This window comes from Eucyclogobius newberryi, unplaced genomic scaffold (genome assembly GCF_026437365.1).
Source record: "Eucyclogobius newberryi isolate DKJ021-1_F unplaced genomic scaffold, fEucNew1.0.hap1 SCAF_11, whole genome shotgun sequence".
NCBI lineage: Eukaryota > Metazoa > Chordata > Actinopteri > Gobiiformes > Gobiidae > Eucyclogobius > Eucyclogobius newberryi.
The window spans coordinates 25207026-25224533 of record NW_027315735.1 but is presented as its reverse complement, the minus strand read 5'-3'; the positions used below and the strand labels follow the sequence as shown (position 1 = coordinate 25224533).

The following is a 17508-nucleotide window of genomic DNA, read 5'->3' as shown; positions in this document are numbered from 1 at the left end:
GCTTCTTCCACATCTCGCTCAACTCTCTCATTAGTTGGCAACTAATCAACTCAAAAGCTCCCTAAAGAGAGACGCTTGTGGGATAATATGTTTCATTATTAAAAGACCAGTAACAGATTGAGACAAAGTGACACTGTACAATATGTATAACAACAAGGGCCAACGTGCCCAGTTTGCATTCTCTGACTCATAACAGTAAAATATGACCATTTCGACGTATATTGAATATATATTCAGTATTGTCAGATACTATCTCAGAATTGTTAGTCACATGTCAATAGTAAAAGTAAACAGTTCATACTATTAGTCAAAGTTTAATATATTGTGATAAATAAATAGTTTACTACTCCTACCACCATTACTATGGATTAAAACTGATACTATGTTACAACTATAACTAAGCTTTAATGCCAGCACTGAAATGACTGTACTAGACTCACTAACAAGGGAAATAACTGAGTGTTGGTAATATGTTAAGATGTTATCTCAAGACTTTCAACTTCTGATCAGATGAGGGAAAATACCAAACAGAAGTTTGATCAGCACAATTTTAGCACTAGTTTTGGTGTCGACATTTTGAAGAGTAGAAGAGAGAACTCCACATGGAGGCCCAACATTCCATCATTGTGACACATGGACAAATACAGGAGGTATTCTATAATCAGCCTGAGAAACCACTTTGTGGTTCTTCTCTAGATCTGAAACCAATATAAAAAAAATAAAACCAAATAAACTACATTACAAAAGAAGTGTTTGTAGTTTATGTTATTAATAGACACTATTAATAAACGCCATATATTCAAGTCCAATTCTTCTTTCTCTGAGGACCAACCTTACATCTTCATACACTTTTTTCTTCACATGAACCAGGGAAAGGATAAGCTTCTTCTTTCTTGCCTTGTATTAATCTTTTGGGCCAACAATCCACTGCTACACATCACAATACTGACTGACAAATAAAATGTGGTGGTCCAAGTATGTAAATACATCTATAATTACTATAATAAGATAAATCCTCATCTTAGAAGAAAGGAGAAAGTACAACATGTGTAAGCCTTGGAGGTTTGAATCGAATATCTCGCTTTTGTCCTGTTGTTTAATTACACACGTGATGCCAGAGTAGAATTACAGATTGTGCCCTTTAGGCCTCAAGAGTATCTTAATTTAGTTTAGCTTTACTTGATTAAATCACTGCTATAAAGGCAAAACTCCACACAATATTGTTCAAAAATTATTACCCAAGCTTTCATGGGAATGTATTAGATATAACTTGTGGTTTGATCAAGTGCTAACACCAATAACAAAACGGACAACAGGAAGTCAGAGGACAGGCCTCTGACCCATCCTGTTTTTACTCCCTATACGTAGGTCCTGGGATAACACAAAGTATTGTTCTGTGTAAATATTAACCAGAATAGTGCCACTCATCCAATTTGATCTCCTCAATATAACACCATTTAGTTTTGTGATTGACACAAACATGACTAATGCAATGCTTCAGTTTGCTCTCACCTCACTCACAGAGTTCATAAGGTGCTGCCTGCTGAGCGTCATGTTGAGTGTGTTGTTGTGACTCAACATGGGTGTCTTCATGAATACAAAGTCATTTCTGCTGGATAAGGTGGAGTAGCAGGGTCTGTAAGTGCGTGTGTGAGGATCCTGGGTGCCACCCACCACCTCCATATACCGTATAGGTCCATCTGTATTTAGCTGTAAGTGAAGGTCTTTGCTAGGTCTCTGATGATAGTGGCTGGATCTCTGCTCAAAGCAGCAGCAGTCAGAGCCACCCAAACCTGGGCTCCGGTGGCGGAGGCAGCGCACCATCAGCACCACAAAAGTGATAAAGGAAATTCCAGACACACAGGCCAGAGAAATGATGAGGTACAGGGTAATGTTTGGCATCCCAGAGTGATGGTAGAAGGGTTTGTGGGGGGGGGGCACCGGAGAATCATTGACTGGGCTTTTCTCATCAAGAGTGACTGTGATGTTGACAGATGTTGACTTGAGCGGCTCGCCATTGTCCTGGATGATGACTGTAATGTGGTAAGACAGTCCAGCCTCCTCTTCAGCCCATTTATGGGCAATGCGCAGTTCACCATTGTGGGCTCCAATACGAAACATGCCCGCATGTGGCCCAGGTGCAATGGAATAAAACAACCATGCATTGTGGCCACTGTCTGCATCTACAGCTACCAGTTTATGTATGAGGTGCCCTGGACCTGCAGAGGGGGACACAGTGAGCTCCAGGCCTTTCTCTTTTGGATATGAGGGATGTATAAGCACTGGGGCATTGTCATTCACATCCACCACAAACACATGCACCGTGACATTGGCTGACCTTGGGGGAACACCAGCATCCTGCGCTTGAACCTCAATTCTGAAAGCATTGAGCTGTTCATGATCTAAAGAACGCATGCTAAAGATATGACCAGTGTCTTGGTTGATGTAGACGTAAGAGGAGATGGATGAGCCCTGAACCATGGAGGGGAGGATCGAGTAGGAGACTCTGGCATTGTCCCCCAGGTCTGGGTCAGTGGCTGTTACACTGGTGATGGGGGCACTAGGGGCATTGTTTTCGAGAATGTCCACAGAGTATGAGCTCTGGGAGAAAGTAGGGGGATTGTCATTGACATCAATTAACTTGACCACAAAGGTGGTTTGTGATGACAGCGGGGGGGATCCTGCATCAGTAGCCTTAATAACTACAGTATATTCAGGTACAGTTTCTCGGTCCAGGGCTCTAGCCGTGGTCAGCCTGTGTGTTCCAAAAGCTGTAGAGAGTTTGAAGGGCAAACCCTGCTGTACAGTTAAAGTCACCTCTCCATTGGGACCAGAGTCTAGGTCTCTAGCACTGAAGAGAGCAATGACGGTGTCTGGGGCTGCGTCTTCTCTAATTGGACTGATGGGGGACGACAGGGTCACCTCAGGGGCGTTATCGTTGACGTCAATGATATCCACTATGACGTTACAAGAGCCCTCCATTGCAGGCGAGCCTCCATCTCTTGCCTGTATTGTAATATGATAAGAAGTGGCTTTCTCATAATCCACATCACCCTTCACGCGGATTTCCCCGGTTTTTGCATCGACACCAAAATATCTGCTTACACGTTCGGGTGTGTATTTGCTGAACAGAAATGATATATCTCCATTCTTGCCCGCGTCAGAGTCTGTGGCATTTAACGTTGTTACTAAAGAGCCCAACGCCACATTTTCCAAGAGTGTCACTTTCTTTACTGGCTCGTCAAAAATGGGCGCATTGTCATTTACATCCAAGACAGTGATGAGTAATAATGTGGAGCCAGATTTCTCCGGCTGGCCCCCATCTACAGCTGTGAGCAACAAGTGGAAAGAGGCCTGCGTCTCTCTGTCCAGAGGTTTGTCCACCACCAGCTCTGGGAATTTGCTGCCGTCACTTTTAGTTTCTACATTCAAAATAAATAAGTCATTGGCTGCAAGGTGATACGTGCGCAACGAATTTGTCCCCACGTCCGGATCGTGCGCGCTCTCCAATCGGAACCTTGTACCCGGGGAAGCCGCCTCTGATATGTCCAGAGAAATATTTGTGGTCGTAAAGTGCGGTGCGTTGTCGTTCACGTCCAGAATTTCCACCACCACGCGCAGCATTTCTAAAGGATCCTCCAGGAGTATCTGAATGGGCAGTGAGCAAGTCGGACTTAACTCACAAAGTTGTTCCCTGTCAATAGTTTGTTTTATCACCAGGTCACCAGTGTCTTGTTTTACCTCAAAATACTGTGTAGTGGTACTGTCCGGAACAACGCGCAGATTTCTCTGAATAATCCTCTGAGACGTAATCTGCAAATCTTTCGCGATATTCCCAACGATGGAGCCCGGGTTTAGCTCCTCAGTCACGGAATATGTGAGCTGCGCGGACGCGGAGGAGAGGCAGCTCAGATAGAAGCAAAGGCTGAGTAGCGGCCCCTGTAGCGGCCCCTGTAGCGGCCCCTGTCCTCCGCGGCGCTTCCTCTGCTGTGAGTCCATTGTGCTGCGCTCCCGCGGAGAAAGGAAAAGTTTGGAGCTTTCACCGCAACATTTCTATAGGTCTGATCCAATCCAACAGCTGGTACCAAACACCATGACAAAACAAGGTATAAAAAAGAGTTGTCCGTGTTACTAAAGTTATCATTGTGCAATTGTATAAAGAAAAAAAGTAGTCCTACTCGAACATAAAGGCATGTCTCCCTCCGACACTCTCCTCAGTCTCTAGCGCCTCGCAGCTCACATGGGCGGGGACACGCTACAAGTGCCAACCCTTCTTTTTGGAAAACTGGGCTGAGCTTACCCAGAGACACAGAGCAACAGGAGCCCAGAGGCAGAGAAGTGCCACACAACTAGTCAGACAAAGTTTTGAAAGCTGCTCGGTAAAATTGAAACCAATGGCGTTGCAATGTAAAATGCAAAATATGTGAATTGGTCAATCATATAAAGGCTATAAAACTCGGGCAAACATTAAAACGTTTGTCTTAAAGTAGGCCCCAAAGGAAGTTGTTACTTTGTGTCCACACGATGGCACCATATTCACTATTGCACTTATACGAGCCAACAAATGGGAACTATGACTGTTGTGGAAAGTGCAATCATTCAAAACATTACATATACGTGTAATATAAAACTAAAAGCCTATGTATATTCAATCCGGGCAATTGCTCACCTGTTGACTCTCAAAAGTCCACGTGCTGTCTGGGAGAGACGCGTCCAGGACACTGATGACCTCCTTAAAGTCAGAGGTGCTGCTGGGCTTAATCAAAGTGAAGTCACTGTACTCTGACATTGGAGACATACAGGACCTGAACGACTGGCTCTGAGACATCATGTCTCCTCCCAGGACCTCCACATACTTTATAGGTCCATCAGTGTTGAGCTGGATCTGCAGGTTTCTGTTGGTGTTCTTGTAATCGTCACAGTCACTGCGTCTGACGCAGCAGCTCGCGCTGCCCGCGCTGCTCTTCACACATTTCACTGCTAAGATGAGAAAAGTCACCAGAGACAGCACGGACACCGAGGCCAGAGACAGGATCAAATAGAGTGCGAGGCGGCCGGTTTTAACACCGGACTCTGCTGCTTTGTGCCTGATGTCCTGGATGGGCTCGTGCAGACCGTCCTCCAGCAGGATGGACACCGTGACCGTGGCGGACTGCACGGGTTCACCGTCGTCCCTGATCTCTATGAGCAGCCGCTGAGAGGAGTCGTCCTGCTCGGCCACAGCGCGTTTAGTCCTCACCTCCCCTGTGTACTGGTTCACACTGAACAGAGACGCGTCCGTGGCCTCCGCCACTTTGTACGAGATCCACGCGTTATGGCCCGAGTCTGCGTCCACGGCCGTCACCTTGGTAACCAGGTATCCCGCTTTAGCGGTGCGGGGCATCCTCTGGAGGGAGAGGGAGCCCAGGCCAGCGGAGGAGGGGTAAATGACAGCGGGGGCGTTGTCGTTCTGGTCCAGGATAAAAACATGGACCGTGGCGTTGCTGCTGAGACTCGGAGAGCCCTGGTCTTTGGCCTGGACCATGATCTGAAACACCTTGAGCTTCTCGTAGTCAAACGAGTGCATGCTGTAGATGCTGCCGTTCTCTGAGTTAATGTAGACATAAGACGAGACTGACACGTCCTGCACTTTAGAGTCCAGAATAGAGTAAGACACTTTGGCGTTTTCTCCAAAATCCAGGTCCGAGGCTGACACTGAGTACAGTATAGAGCCAGGGACCCCGTTCTCTTTTAAATACACATTATATGAGGGCTGAGAGAAGACTGGCGGGTTGTCGTTCACGTCTGAGACACTGACAATTATAGTTTTCTTACTGGAGAGAGGAGGAGAGCCCGAGTCTGTGGCTGTTATCTCTACGTTATAATGTGGCACTGACTCTCTGTCTAATGTACCTCTCGTTATGAGTGCGTAATTGTTTGAATAAGACGGTTTAAGAGAAAAGGGAGTCTTTTTGGTTAGGGATAACTGCACTTTACCATTGTCACCGAAGTCTAAATCTCTGGCGCTAATCAAAGCCACAACAGTGCCACTTGGTGAGTCTTCCCGCACCGGCTTTGGCTGAGAAGTTATGACTATTTCAGGTTTATTGTCATTTACATCAGTAATGCCAATGTGGACAGTACAGTGACTTTCCAATTCTGGAAAACCTTTATCTTTTGCAGTAACATCAATGTCATAGGATTTGGCTGTTTCATAATCTAATTCTCCTTTTAGTGTAATTTCACCTGTTAAGTTATTGATATCAAATATTGTGAACAAAAACGCGGGAGTTCGGGATCCAAACGAGAATCCCATTTCACTGTTGACGCCTTCGTCTGCGTCTGTCGCCTTCGGCCTGATGATAACAGACCCACGTTTTGCATTTTCATTAATTGACACTTGGTAGTTATTTTTTTCAAACACTGGGGCATTGTCGTTTGTATCTATAACATTAATAATAATTTGTGATGTCCCAGACCTGACCGGATTACCTCCATCCAACGCTGTAAGTAAAATGTTATGAACTGCCGTTTTCTCTCGATCAAATGGTTTATCTATGACCAGCTCTGGGACGGTCGTACCACCGGCCAGTTCTTTAATTTTAAGTGAACAACATTCATTTTTACTAAGAATGTATGACTTTAGGGAATTGCCGCCAACGTCTAGGTCCTCTGCGCTTTGCAAAGGAAAACGTGACCCAACTGTAACCACCTCAGGTATTTTTAACGTTGATACATTTGATGTAAAACAAGGGGAATTATCATTAATATCACGTATTTCAACTTCAATTCTGTGCAGCTGCAAAGGATCCTCCACAACGATTTGCAAAGGTAAAATACAGTTTGCCCCCTGTCCACATAACGCCTCTCGGTCTATTCTGTCGTTCACTACTAGCTCACCCTTCCCCAAATCCAAAGTGAAATACTGCTTCCCCGTTTCAGAGGCGACTCGAAGATTGCGCTCAAAAATCTCAGACAATCCCAAACCCAGATCTTTGGCCAGGTTCCCAACGACAGAGCCCCGCTTCAGCTCCTCTGGGACGCTGTACCGAGTCTGACCAAATGTTGTACTCCACAAATGTAAGAAATAATACCACCAAAGCAGCTGCCACCTCCAGTCAATGATCTCCATTTCTCTTTTGTTCCCTCCTCTTCAAAAGAAATCCATGATTCCGAAACAAACGAATCAGAAATATGCAAAATCCAAATAATTTTCCATGATGATATAGTCAAACAAAAATGATCATATCTTGTGGAAAAACCCCAGGAACACATCCTTTTCTGCCCGCCATCACAGCCTATGGTTTGTGGATTGGTGCTGAAGCTGCATGGGGAGGGGAGTAGATCTCTTTGTACAGTCAGGAATGCTATTGGCTGAAAGCATCCACCAATCACATCCAACAGAGGAGAGGCACATCAGCGCTGTAGAGCAGCACGGATCAGTTTTAACACAGAAGCAACAAACATTTAGCAACGAAAACTTCCCAAACTTAGAGTGAAAATAATATAATTAAGGCATCTATTTTCATATTTTAATCAGGCACTTATGATGAACATAAGAAATAATTCAATTATAATAATTGAAATGACTGTTAGTCTCTGTCCAATGATGTGGTGCTGAAATATAAAGGGATGGATACTTCTACCACGCAATGTACAAAATGTTCAATTTATGTCCTCATTTTACCATATTTCGTTGTCATTGTCTCACCTGTTGACTCTCAAAAGTCCACGTGCTGTCTGGGAGAGACGCGTCCAGGACACTGATGACCTCCTTAAAGTCAGAGGTGCTGCTGGGCTTAATCAAAGTGAAGTCACTGTACTCTGACATTGGAGACATACAAGACCTGAACGACTGGCTCTGAGACATCATGTCTCCTCCCAGGACCTCCACATACTTTATAGGTCCATCAGTGTTGAGCTGGATCTGCAGGTTTCTGTTGGGGTTCTTGTAATCGTCACAGTCACTGCGTCTGACGCAGCAGCTCGCGCTGCCCGCGCTGCTCTTCACACATTTCACTGCTAAGATGAGAAAAGTCACCAGAGACAGCACGGACACCGAGGCCAGAGACAGGATCAAATAGAGCGCGAGGCGGCCGGTTTTAACACCGGACTCTGCTGCTTTGTGCCTGATGTCCTGGATGGGCTCGTGCAGACCGTCCTCCAGCAGGATGGACACCGTGACCGTGGCGGACTGCACGGGTTCACCGTCGTCCCTGATCTCTATGAGCAGCCGCTGAGAGGAGTCGTCCTGCTCGGCCACAGCGCGTTTAGTCCTCACCTCCCCTGTGTACTGGTTCACACTGAACAGAGACGCGTCCGTGGCCTCCGCCACTTTGTACGAGATCCACGCGTTATGGCCCGAGTCTGCGTCCACGGCCGTCACCTTGGTAACCAGGTATCCCGCTTTAGCGGTGCGGGGCATCCTCTGGAGGGAGAGGGAGCTCAGGCCAGCGGAGGAGGGGTAAATGACAGCGGGGGCGTTGTCGTTCTGGTCCAGGATAAAAACATGGACCGTGGCGTTGCTGCTGAGACTCGGAGAGCCCTGGTCTTTGGCCTGGACCATGATCTGAAACACCTTGAGCTTCTCGTAGTCAAACGAGTGCATGCTGTAGATGCTGCCGTTCTCTGAGTTAATGTAGACATAAGACGAGACTAACACGTCCTGCACTTTAGAGTCCAGAATAGAGTAAGACACTTTGGCGTTTTCTCCAAAATCCAGGTCCGAGGCTGACACTGAGTACAGTATAGAGCCAGGGACCCCGTTCTCTTTTAAATACACATTATATGAGGGCTGAGAGAAGACTGGCGGGTTGTCGTTCACGTCTGAGACACTGACAATTATAGTTTTCTTACTGGAGAGAGGAGGAGAGCCCGAGTCTGTGGCTGTTATCTCTACGTTATAAAATGGAAAAATCTCTCGGTCTAAAGAGCCACTTGTAATTAAAGAATATTTGTTGGCATACATTGGTTTTAAACTAAAAGGGGAACCTTTTTTAAGAAACATTGTTACTTTCCCGTTCTCACCTGAATCAAGATCTCGTGCTTTGATTAAAGCCACCACTGTGCCTCTGGGCGCGTCCTCGCGCACAGGACTAGGATTTGATGTTAGAGATATCTCTGGAGTATTATCATTAACATCCAAAAGTGATATTTGTACTCGACAATGTCCCTCCATTGCGGGGACCCCATTGTCTTTGGCACTAATACTGAGCTCATAAATAGTGCTGTTTTCATAATCCAACTGCCCCGTTAAGGTGATTTCTCCAGACACAGAGTTTAAGCTAAACAATTTTAATAAAGCATGCGCCGTGTGATCGGAAAATGCGTATCTTAAATCGCCATTCACGCCCTCATCTGCGTCTGTAGCTTCAACCTGAACGAGCACGGTTTCAGGGAGGCTGTTCTCAGCTACAGTGACATTATACAATGGCTTTTTGAAGACAGGCACATTGTCATTATTGTCGAGAACAGCAACAGTTATCTTTGTTGTCCCCGTCTTTGCAGGATTTCCTCCATCTACTGCCGTCAGTAATAACTCGTGAACACTTTGCTTTTCTCTGTCAAGTGACTTCTCCAGAACAAGCTCCGGTACTTTCCTATTACTAGAAAGCTCTTTCATTCTCAAACTAAAACACTCATCTTTCCCCAGCACGTAAGACTTAACCGAATTACTACCGATGTCCAGGTCTTGTGCTGGTTCTAAAGGAAAGCGGGCTCCTGGAACTGAAGCCTCTGCAATGTTTAATGTCCGCTGATCCACGGTAAACATGGGATCATTGTCATTGATATCCCTTATTTCTATTTCTACTCTGGTTATCTGTAGCGGGTTTTCAGTTACGACCTCTAAAGGTATAAAGCAGCTGGCGCTTTGTCCACATAAAGTCTCTCTGTCTATTCTGTCGTTCACCACCAGCTCACCCTTCCCCGAGTCCACGGTGAAAAACTGCTTTACGGTCTCAGCGTCCACGCGCAGCTTACGGTCAAAAATGTCTGTCAAACTCAAACCAAGGTCTTTGGCGATGTTTCCTACCACAGAGCCCTGCTTCAGTTCCTCTGGGATGCTGTAACGAGTCTGTGCGTCTGTTAAACTCCACAACAGGAAGAAATAATGCCAGCAGAACGTCCGACACGCCAAAGCTCCACGACCCATTATTTTCATCACCATGAATCCTTAAATCACTCCGAGTTGCACTGGTGGAAAAAGGCAGCCCATAAATCCTTGCATTGACAAATAAAATCCAAGTGACATATTCTGAAAAAATATGAATAATCCACAATGAACAACCAAGCAGAGCATCTCTGCTCTGAACAACACTGAGGGGTCTTATGGCTGCAGCACTCAGCAGCAGAGCAGTAGATCTCTTTGTACATGAGTGAATTCTATTGGCTGAGAGCAGCTAACACCACAGTCCAATCACAGAGCAAACAGATTTCCCTGTGTCAAGTGCACGCAACAGCAGCTTGTCCTCCAACATAAAAATGTGTGAAATTCATCTAAAGGGTACAACGTGTTTTACGACTATTAAAACGTAACTTTATAATTGTTCAACCCTGACAACAAATACAATAAATGAATATATTAAATGACTAATATTGAAAATGACAGGGTTTTTAGATATGCCTAATGAAATGAACACATAAAAAAAAATAGTTTGGCATTTAAAAAAAAAGGAAAATATGCAAGGGGAGATGGGCTGACCACTGCTGTGGTGCTGAAATAAAACGTTCTCAGATCCTGTTTGACATTGTTTTCTCATTTTCTCACCTGTTGACTCTCAAAAGTCCACGTGCTGTCTGGGAGAGACGCGTCCAGGACACTGATGACCTCCTTAAAGTCAGAGGTGCTGCTGGGCTTAATCAAAGTGAAGTCACTGTACTCTGACATTGGAGACATACAGGACCTGAACGACTGGCTCTGAGACATCATGTCTCCTCCCAGGACCTCCACATACTTTATAGGTCCATCAGTGTTGAGCTGGATCTGCAGGTTTCTGTTGGGGTTCTTGTAATCGTCACAGTCACTGCGTCTGACGCAGCAGCTCGCGCTGCCCGCGCTGCTCTTCACACATTTCACTGCTAAGATGAGAAAAGTCACCAGAGACAGCACGGACACCGAGGCCAGAGACAGGATCAAATAGAGCGCGAGGCGGCCGGTTTTAACACCGGACTCTGCTGCTTTGTGCCTGATGTCCTGGATGGGCTCGTGCAGACCGTCCTCCAGCAGGATGGACACCGTGACCGTGGCGGACTGCACGGGTTCACCGTCGTCCCTGATCTCTATGAGCAGCCGCTGAGAGGAGTCGTCCTGCTCGGCCACAGCGCGTTTAGTCCTCACCTCCCCTGTGTACTGGTTCACACTGAACAGAGACGCGTCCGTGGCCTCCGCCACTTTGTACGAGATCCACGCGTTATGGCCCGAGTCTGCGTCCACGGCCGTCACCTTGGTAACCAGGTATCCCGCTTTAGCGGTGCGGGGCATCCTCTGGAGTGAGAGGGAGCCCAGGCCAGCGGAGGAGGGGTAAATGACAGCGGGGGCGTTGTCGTTCTGGTCCAGGATAAAAACATGGACCGTGGCGTTGCTGCTGAGACTCGGAGAGCCCTGGTCTTTGGCCTGGACCATGATCTGAAACACCTTGAGCTTCTCGTAGTCAAACGAGTGCATGCTGTAGATGCTGCCGTTCTCTGAGTTAATGTAGACATAAGACGAGACTGACACGTCCTGCACTTTAGAGTCCAGAATAGAGTAAGACACTTTGGCGTTTTCTCCAAAATCCAGGTCCGAGGCTGACACTGAGTACAGTATAGAGCCAGGGACCCCGTTCTCTTTTAAATACACATTATATGAGGGCTGAGAGAAGACTGGCGGGTTGTCGTTCACGTCTGAGACACTGACAATTATAGTTTTCTTACTGGAGAGAGGAGGAGAGCCCGAGTCTGTGGCTGTTATCTCTACGTTATAAAATGGAAAACGTTCGCGGTCTAAAGAGCCACTAGTGACTAGCGCATAATTATTAGAAAATGACGGTTTCAGACTAAATGGAGACCCCACTGGTAACTTTAGAACTACCTTAGCATTATCGCCCGCGTCTAGATCACTGACCCTGATCAGAGCCACGACAGTGCCTTTCAGTGCGTCCTCACGCACTGGATTAGGAGTTGAAGTAAGCAAGATTTCTGGAACATTATCGTTAATGTCTTCTATATTTACCTGTACACGACAATGTCCCTCCATTTTCGGAACGCCTTTGTCTTTTGCAGTAATTCGCAAATCATAAACCGGACTAAGTTCATAGTCTAATAGACCAGCTAATGATACTTCACCAGTGTCTGAATTTACATTAAACAAAGACAGTAAAGACTGTGGTGTATGTTGAGCAAATGCGTATTCAACGTCTCCATTTGCACCTTCATCCGCGTCCGTGGCTTCAACTTTAACTAGCACTGTCCCCGACACGCTGTTCTCAGGGACAGTTAGGTTATACGAAGGTTTTGTAAAAACAGGGATGTTGTCATTTATATCAAGCACTGTAACTAAAATTTTCATTATTCCACGTTTTACAGGATTGCCTCCGTCTAATGCTGTCAATAATAATTCGTGAACACCTTTTTTTTCTCTGTCGAGCATTTTGTCTAAGACCAGCTCTGGGGCCTGAAGACCCCCGGGAAACTCCTTCATTTTAAGACTAAAACATTCACTTTTACTCAAACTGTAAGACTTAACAGAATTAATCCCTGAATCTGGATCCTGCGCTGTTCCTAAAGGAAAACGAACCCCCGTGACAGTCGATTCTGCTATTTCCAAGTCATGTTGTTGTGTTACAAACACCGGTGAATTATCATTAATATCTCGTATTTCTACTTCAATCCGATGGAGCTGTAGTGGGTTTTCTGTCACGACCTGCAGAGGCAACACGCAGCTGGCGCTTTGTCCACATAAAGTCTCTCTGTCTATTCTGTCGTTCACCACCAGCTCACCCTTCCCCGAGTCCACGGTGAAAAACTGCTTCCCAGCCTCAGCAGCGACACGCAGCTTACGGTCAAAAATGTCTGTTAAACTCAAACCAAGGTCTTTGGCGATGTTTCCTACCACAGAGCCCTGCTTCAGTTCCTCTGGGATGCTGTAACGAGTCTGTGCGTCTGTTAAACTCCACAAAAGGAAGAAATAATGCCAGCAGAACGTCCGCCACGCCGAAGCTCCACGACCCATCTTTTTTGTCATTTCCAACGCCTTAATTCACTCCAAGTTGCATTGGTAGAAATAGACAGCCAGCCCATTATTTCTTACATTGAAAAATAAAATCCAGAAAATGGTATATTTTCAAAAAAACATTATAAATCCACAATGAACAACTACCACGCAGCGCATCTCTGCTCTGAACAACACTGATGGGTCTTATGGCTGTAGCACTCAGCAGCAGAGCAGTAGATCTCTTTGTACATGAGTGAATTCTATTGGCTGAGAGCAGCTAACACCACAGTCCAATCACAGAGCAAACAGATTTCCCCGCCTGCCAAGTAAAGCAGCTTGTCCTCCAACAGGCAAAATTGTTATAATTCACCTAAAACAGACAATATATTGTAGTAGTTTTAACATGCACTTTATTATTGTCAGAAGCTTACAAAAAGTATATGAAAGATTTTATCAAATGACATTTGTAAAAATAAAATTAAAAAAGGTTAATGTTTGTGTTTAAAATACCACATTACTGTATAAAATTAATAACTGTAATATTTTTTTGGAAACTTTCTAGCACAGTGTATAGCTTATGACCTAGCACCAAAGTACATCTCGGACATGTTGGTGTCATGTGAACCAATTTGGACTGTAAGGACCGCAGGGACCAGCCTCCTGTTGGTGCCCGGAGTCAGGACTAAACAAATCTGTGTTTCAGTTTTATGCAGATACAATATGGAACAGTCTTTCTGAAAATGTATGACAGGGCTCTGCTCTGACAATGTTCAAATCTGAGCTAAAAACAGTTCTGTTTAGCTGAGTGCATATGACTGAAATTATCTTATTTACAATCTTCTCTTTTAGGTCTTAAGATGTTCTTTGATTTCTGTCATGTCTTTTTGATTTTAATGATGATTTTCCTGTTGTGTAAAGCACTTTGAATTACCTTGTGTACAATTTATTCTCTATGAATAAACTTGCCTCTTTCCTGTTATTTACTAAATGTATTTTTCAATCCAATTCAATCTATTTTAGTAACGTCCAAAATAACAACAGCAGTTGGTTTAAAAGACAAGAGTTGAATAGAAAAGCAGATTAAACAATGTTCACAGGGAATCAGAAAATGGATAAATATCCTGTTCCCTATTCTTAAATCCGCCACGGCAACTGAAATATACAAAACCCTGAGGTAAAAACCTTGTGGAGAACATACTGAAGGAGAGATCCTACCACCACAGACAGACTGACTGCAGATGGTGCAGAACTATGTATTTGGTCTTTTTCTTAAAAAAATAAAAAAAATATTTCTAACTCTTGTGTGATATAATAGGAGGTCAACCTTCGCAGGGGGAGAGGCACTATTTGTTGTGGTGCCGAAATTAAACTTTAAAGAAGTCATGCAGGACAAAATAGAGAAAAATAAACTCAATCCAGATATGTTTCAGTCGGACATTTTGTTCTCATGTGCTCACCTGTTGACTCTCAAAAGTCCACGTGCTGTCTGGGAGAGACGCGTCCAGGACACTGATGACCTCCTTAAAGTCAGAGGTGCTGCTGGGCTTAATCAAAGTGAAGTCACTGTACTCTGACATTGGAGACATACAGGACCTGAACGACTGGCTCTGAGACATCATGTCTCCTCCCAGGACCTCCACATACTTTATAGGTCCGTCAGTGTTGAGCTGGATCTGCAGGTTTCTGTTGGTGTTCTTGTAATCGTCACAGTCACTGCGTCTGACGCAGCAGCTCGCGCTGCCCGCGCTGCTCTTCACACATTTCACTGCTAAGATGAGAAAAGTCACCAGAGACAGCACGGACACCGAGGCCAGAGACAGGATCAAATAGAGCGCGAGGCGGCCAGTTTTAACACCGGACTCTGCTGCTTTGTGCCTGATGTCCTGGATGGGCTCGTGCAGACCGTCCTCCAGCAGGATGGACACCGTGACCGTGGCGGACTGCACGGGTTCACCGTCGTCCCTGATCTCTATGAGCAGCCGCTGAGAGGAGTCGTCCTGCTCGGCCACAGCGCGTTTAGTCCTCACCTCCCCTGTGTACTGGTTCACACTGAACAGAGACGCGTCCGTGGCCTCCGCCACTTTGTACGAGATCCACGCGTTATGGCCCGAGTCTGCGTCCACGGCCGTCACCTTGGTAACCAGGTATCCCGCTTTAGCGGTGCGGGGCATCCTCTGGAGGGAGAGGGAGCTCAGGCCAGCGGAGGAGGGGTAAATGACAGCGGGGGCGTTGTCGTTCTGGTCCAGGATAAAAACATGGACCGTGGCGTTGCTGCTGAGACTCGGAGAGCCCTGGTCTTTGGCCTGGACCATGATCTGAAACACCTTGAGCTTCTCGTAGTCAAACGAGTGCATGCTGTAGATGCTGCCGTTCTCTGAGTTAATGTAGACATAAGACGAGACTGACACGTCCTGCACTTTAGAGTCCAGAATAGAGTAAGACACTTTGGCGTTTTCTCCAAAATCCAGGTCCGAGGCTGACACTGAGTACAGTATAGAGCCAGGGACCCCGTTCTCTTTTAAATACACATTATATGAGGGCTGAGAGAAGACTGGCGGGTTGTCGTTCACGTCTGAGACACTGACAATTATAGTTTTCTTACTGGAGAGAGGAGGAGAGCCCGAGTCTGTGGCTGTTATCTCTACGTTATAAAATGGAAAACGTTCGCGGTCTAAAGAGCCACTAGTGACTAGCGCATAATTATTAGAAAATGACGGTTTCAGACTAAATGGAGACCCCACTGGTAACTTTAGAACTACCTTAGCATTATCGCCCGCGTCTAGATCACTGACCCTGATCAGAGCCACGACAGTGCCTTTCAGTGCGTCCTCACGCACTGGATTAGGAGTTGAAGTAAGCAAGATTTCGGGAACATTATCGTTTATGTCTTCTATATTTACCTGTACACGACAATGTCCCTCCATTCTCGGAACGCCTTTGTCTTTAGCAGTAATTCGCAAATCATAAACCGGACTAAGTTCATAGTCTAATTGACCAACTAGTGATACTTCACCAGTGTCTGAGTTTACTTTAAACAAAGACAGTAAAGACTGTGGTGTATGTTGAGCAAATGCGTATTCAACGTCTCCATTTGCACCTTCATCCGCGTCCGTGGCTTCAACTTTAACTAGCACTGTCCCCGACACGCTGTTCTCAGGGACAGTTAGGTTATACGAAGGTTTTGTAAAAACAGGGATGTTGTCATTATTATCAAGCACTGTAACTAAAATTTTCATTATTCCACGTTTTACAGGATTGCCTCCGTCTAATGCTGTCAATAATAATTCGTGAACACCTTTTTTTTCTCTGTCGAGCATTTTGTCTAAGACCAGCTCTGGGGCCTGAAGACCCCCGGGAAACTCCTTCATTTTAAGACTAAAACATTCACTTTTACTCAAACTGTAAGACTTAACAGAATTAATCCCTGAATCTGGATCCTGCGCTGTTCCTAAAGGAAAACGAACCCCCGTGACAGTCGATTCTGCTATTTCCAAGTCATGTTGTTGTGTTACAAACACCGGTGAATTATCATTAATATCTCGTATTTCTACTTCAATCCGATGGAGCTGTAGTGGGTTTTCTGTCACGACCTGCAGAGGCAACACGCAGCTGGCGCTTTGTCCACATAAAGTCTCTCTGTCTATTCTGTCGTTCACCACCAGCTCACCCTTCCCCGAGTCCACGGTGAAAAACTGCTTCCCAGCCTCAGCAGCGACACGCAGCTTACGGTCAAAAATGTCTGTTAAACTCAAACCAAGGTCTTTGGCGATGTTTCCTACCACAGAGCCCTGCTTCAGTTCCTCTGGGATGCTGTAACGAGTCTGTGCGTCTGTTAAACTCCACAAAAGGAAGAAATAATGCCAGCAGAACGTCCGCCACGCCGAAGCTCCACGACCCATCTTTTTTGTCATTTCCAACGCCTTAATTCACTCCAAGTTGCATTGGTAGAAATAGACAGCCAGCCCATTATTTCTTACATTGAAAAATAAAATCCAGAAAATGGTATATTTTCAAAAAAACATTATAAATCCACAATGAACAACTACCACGCAGCGCATCTCTGCTCTGAACAACACTGATGGGTCTTATGGCTGTAGCACTCAGCAGCAGAGCAGTAGATCTCTTTGTACATGAGTGAATTCTATTGGCTGAGAGCAGCTAACACCACAGTCCAATCACAGAGCAAACAGATTTCCCCGCCTGCCAAGTAAAGCAGCTTGTCCTCCAACAGGCAAAATTGTTATAATTCACCTAAAACAGACAATATATTGTAGTAGTTTTAACATGCACTTTATTATTGTCAGAAGCTTACAAAAAGTATATGAAAGATTTTATCA

General features: G+C 45.4%; 4 protein-coding genes across 40 annotated transcripts in view; all 4 read right to left on the bottom strand.

Moving 5' to 3' along the window:
* The window catches only part of LOC140354591 (protocadherin gamma-A10-like), a 207975-nt gene that overhangs the window by 6784 nt on the left and 183683 nt on the right, over positions 1-17508 (bottom strand). For 2 of the 37 annotated variants that reach the window (XM_072439657.1, XM_072439669.1), the window contains exon 1: positions 4670-7299. The exons of 34 other annotated variants lie outside the window; for them this stretch is intronic. In XM_072439657.1, coding sequence (XP_072295758.1) covers positions 4670-7111 — 2442 coding nt within the window. In that variant the 5' untranslated portion in view covers positions 7112-7299. Of the gene's footprint in view, positions 1-1512; positions 4252-4669; positions 7300-17508 lie in introns of those variants that run through there. One more of the 37 variants, XM_072439660.1, reaches the window with a different exon arrangement.
* On the bottom strand, positions 7679-10320 carry LOC140354595 (protocadherin gamma-C5-like). The gene has a single exon (XM_072439698.1). The coding sequence runs from the start codon at positions 10145-10147 to the stop codon at positions 7679-7681; it is 2469 nt and encodes an 822-aa protein (XP_072295799.1). The 5' UTR covers positions 10148-10320.
* Positions 10717-13423, bottom strand: LOC140354596 (protocadherin gamma-C5-like). The gene has a single exon (XM_072439699.1). It carries the CDS (start codon positions 13199-13201, stop codon positions 10736-10738), a length of 2466 nt encoding a protein of 821 aa, XP_072295800.1. The 5' UTR covers positions 13202-13423; the 3' UTR covers positions 10717-10735.
* LOC140354597 (protocadherin gamma-C5-like) lies at positions 14607-17329 on the bottom strand. Its single transcript, XM_072439701.1, has one exon. It carries the CDS (start codon positions 17080-17082, stop codon positions 14617-14619), a length of 2466 nt encoding a protein of 821 aa, XP_072295802.1. The 5' UTR covers positions 17083-17329; the 3' UTR covers positions 14607-14616.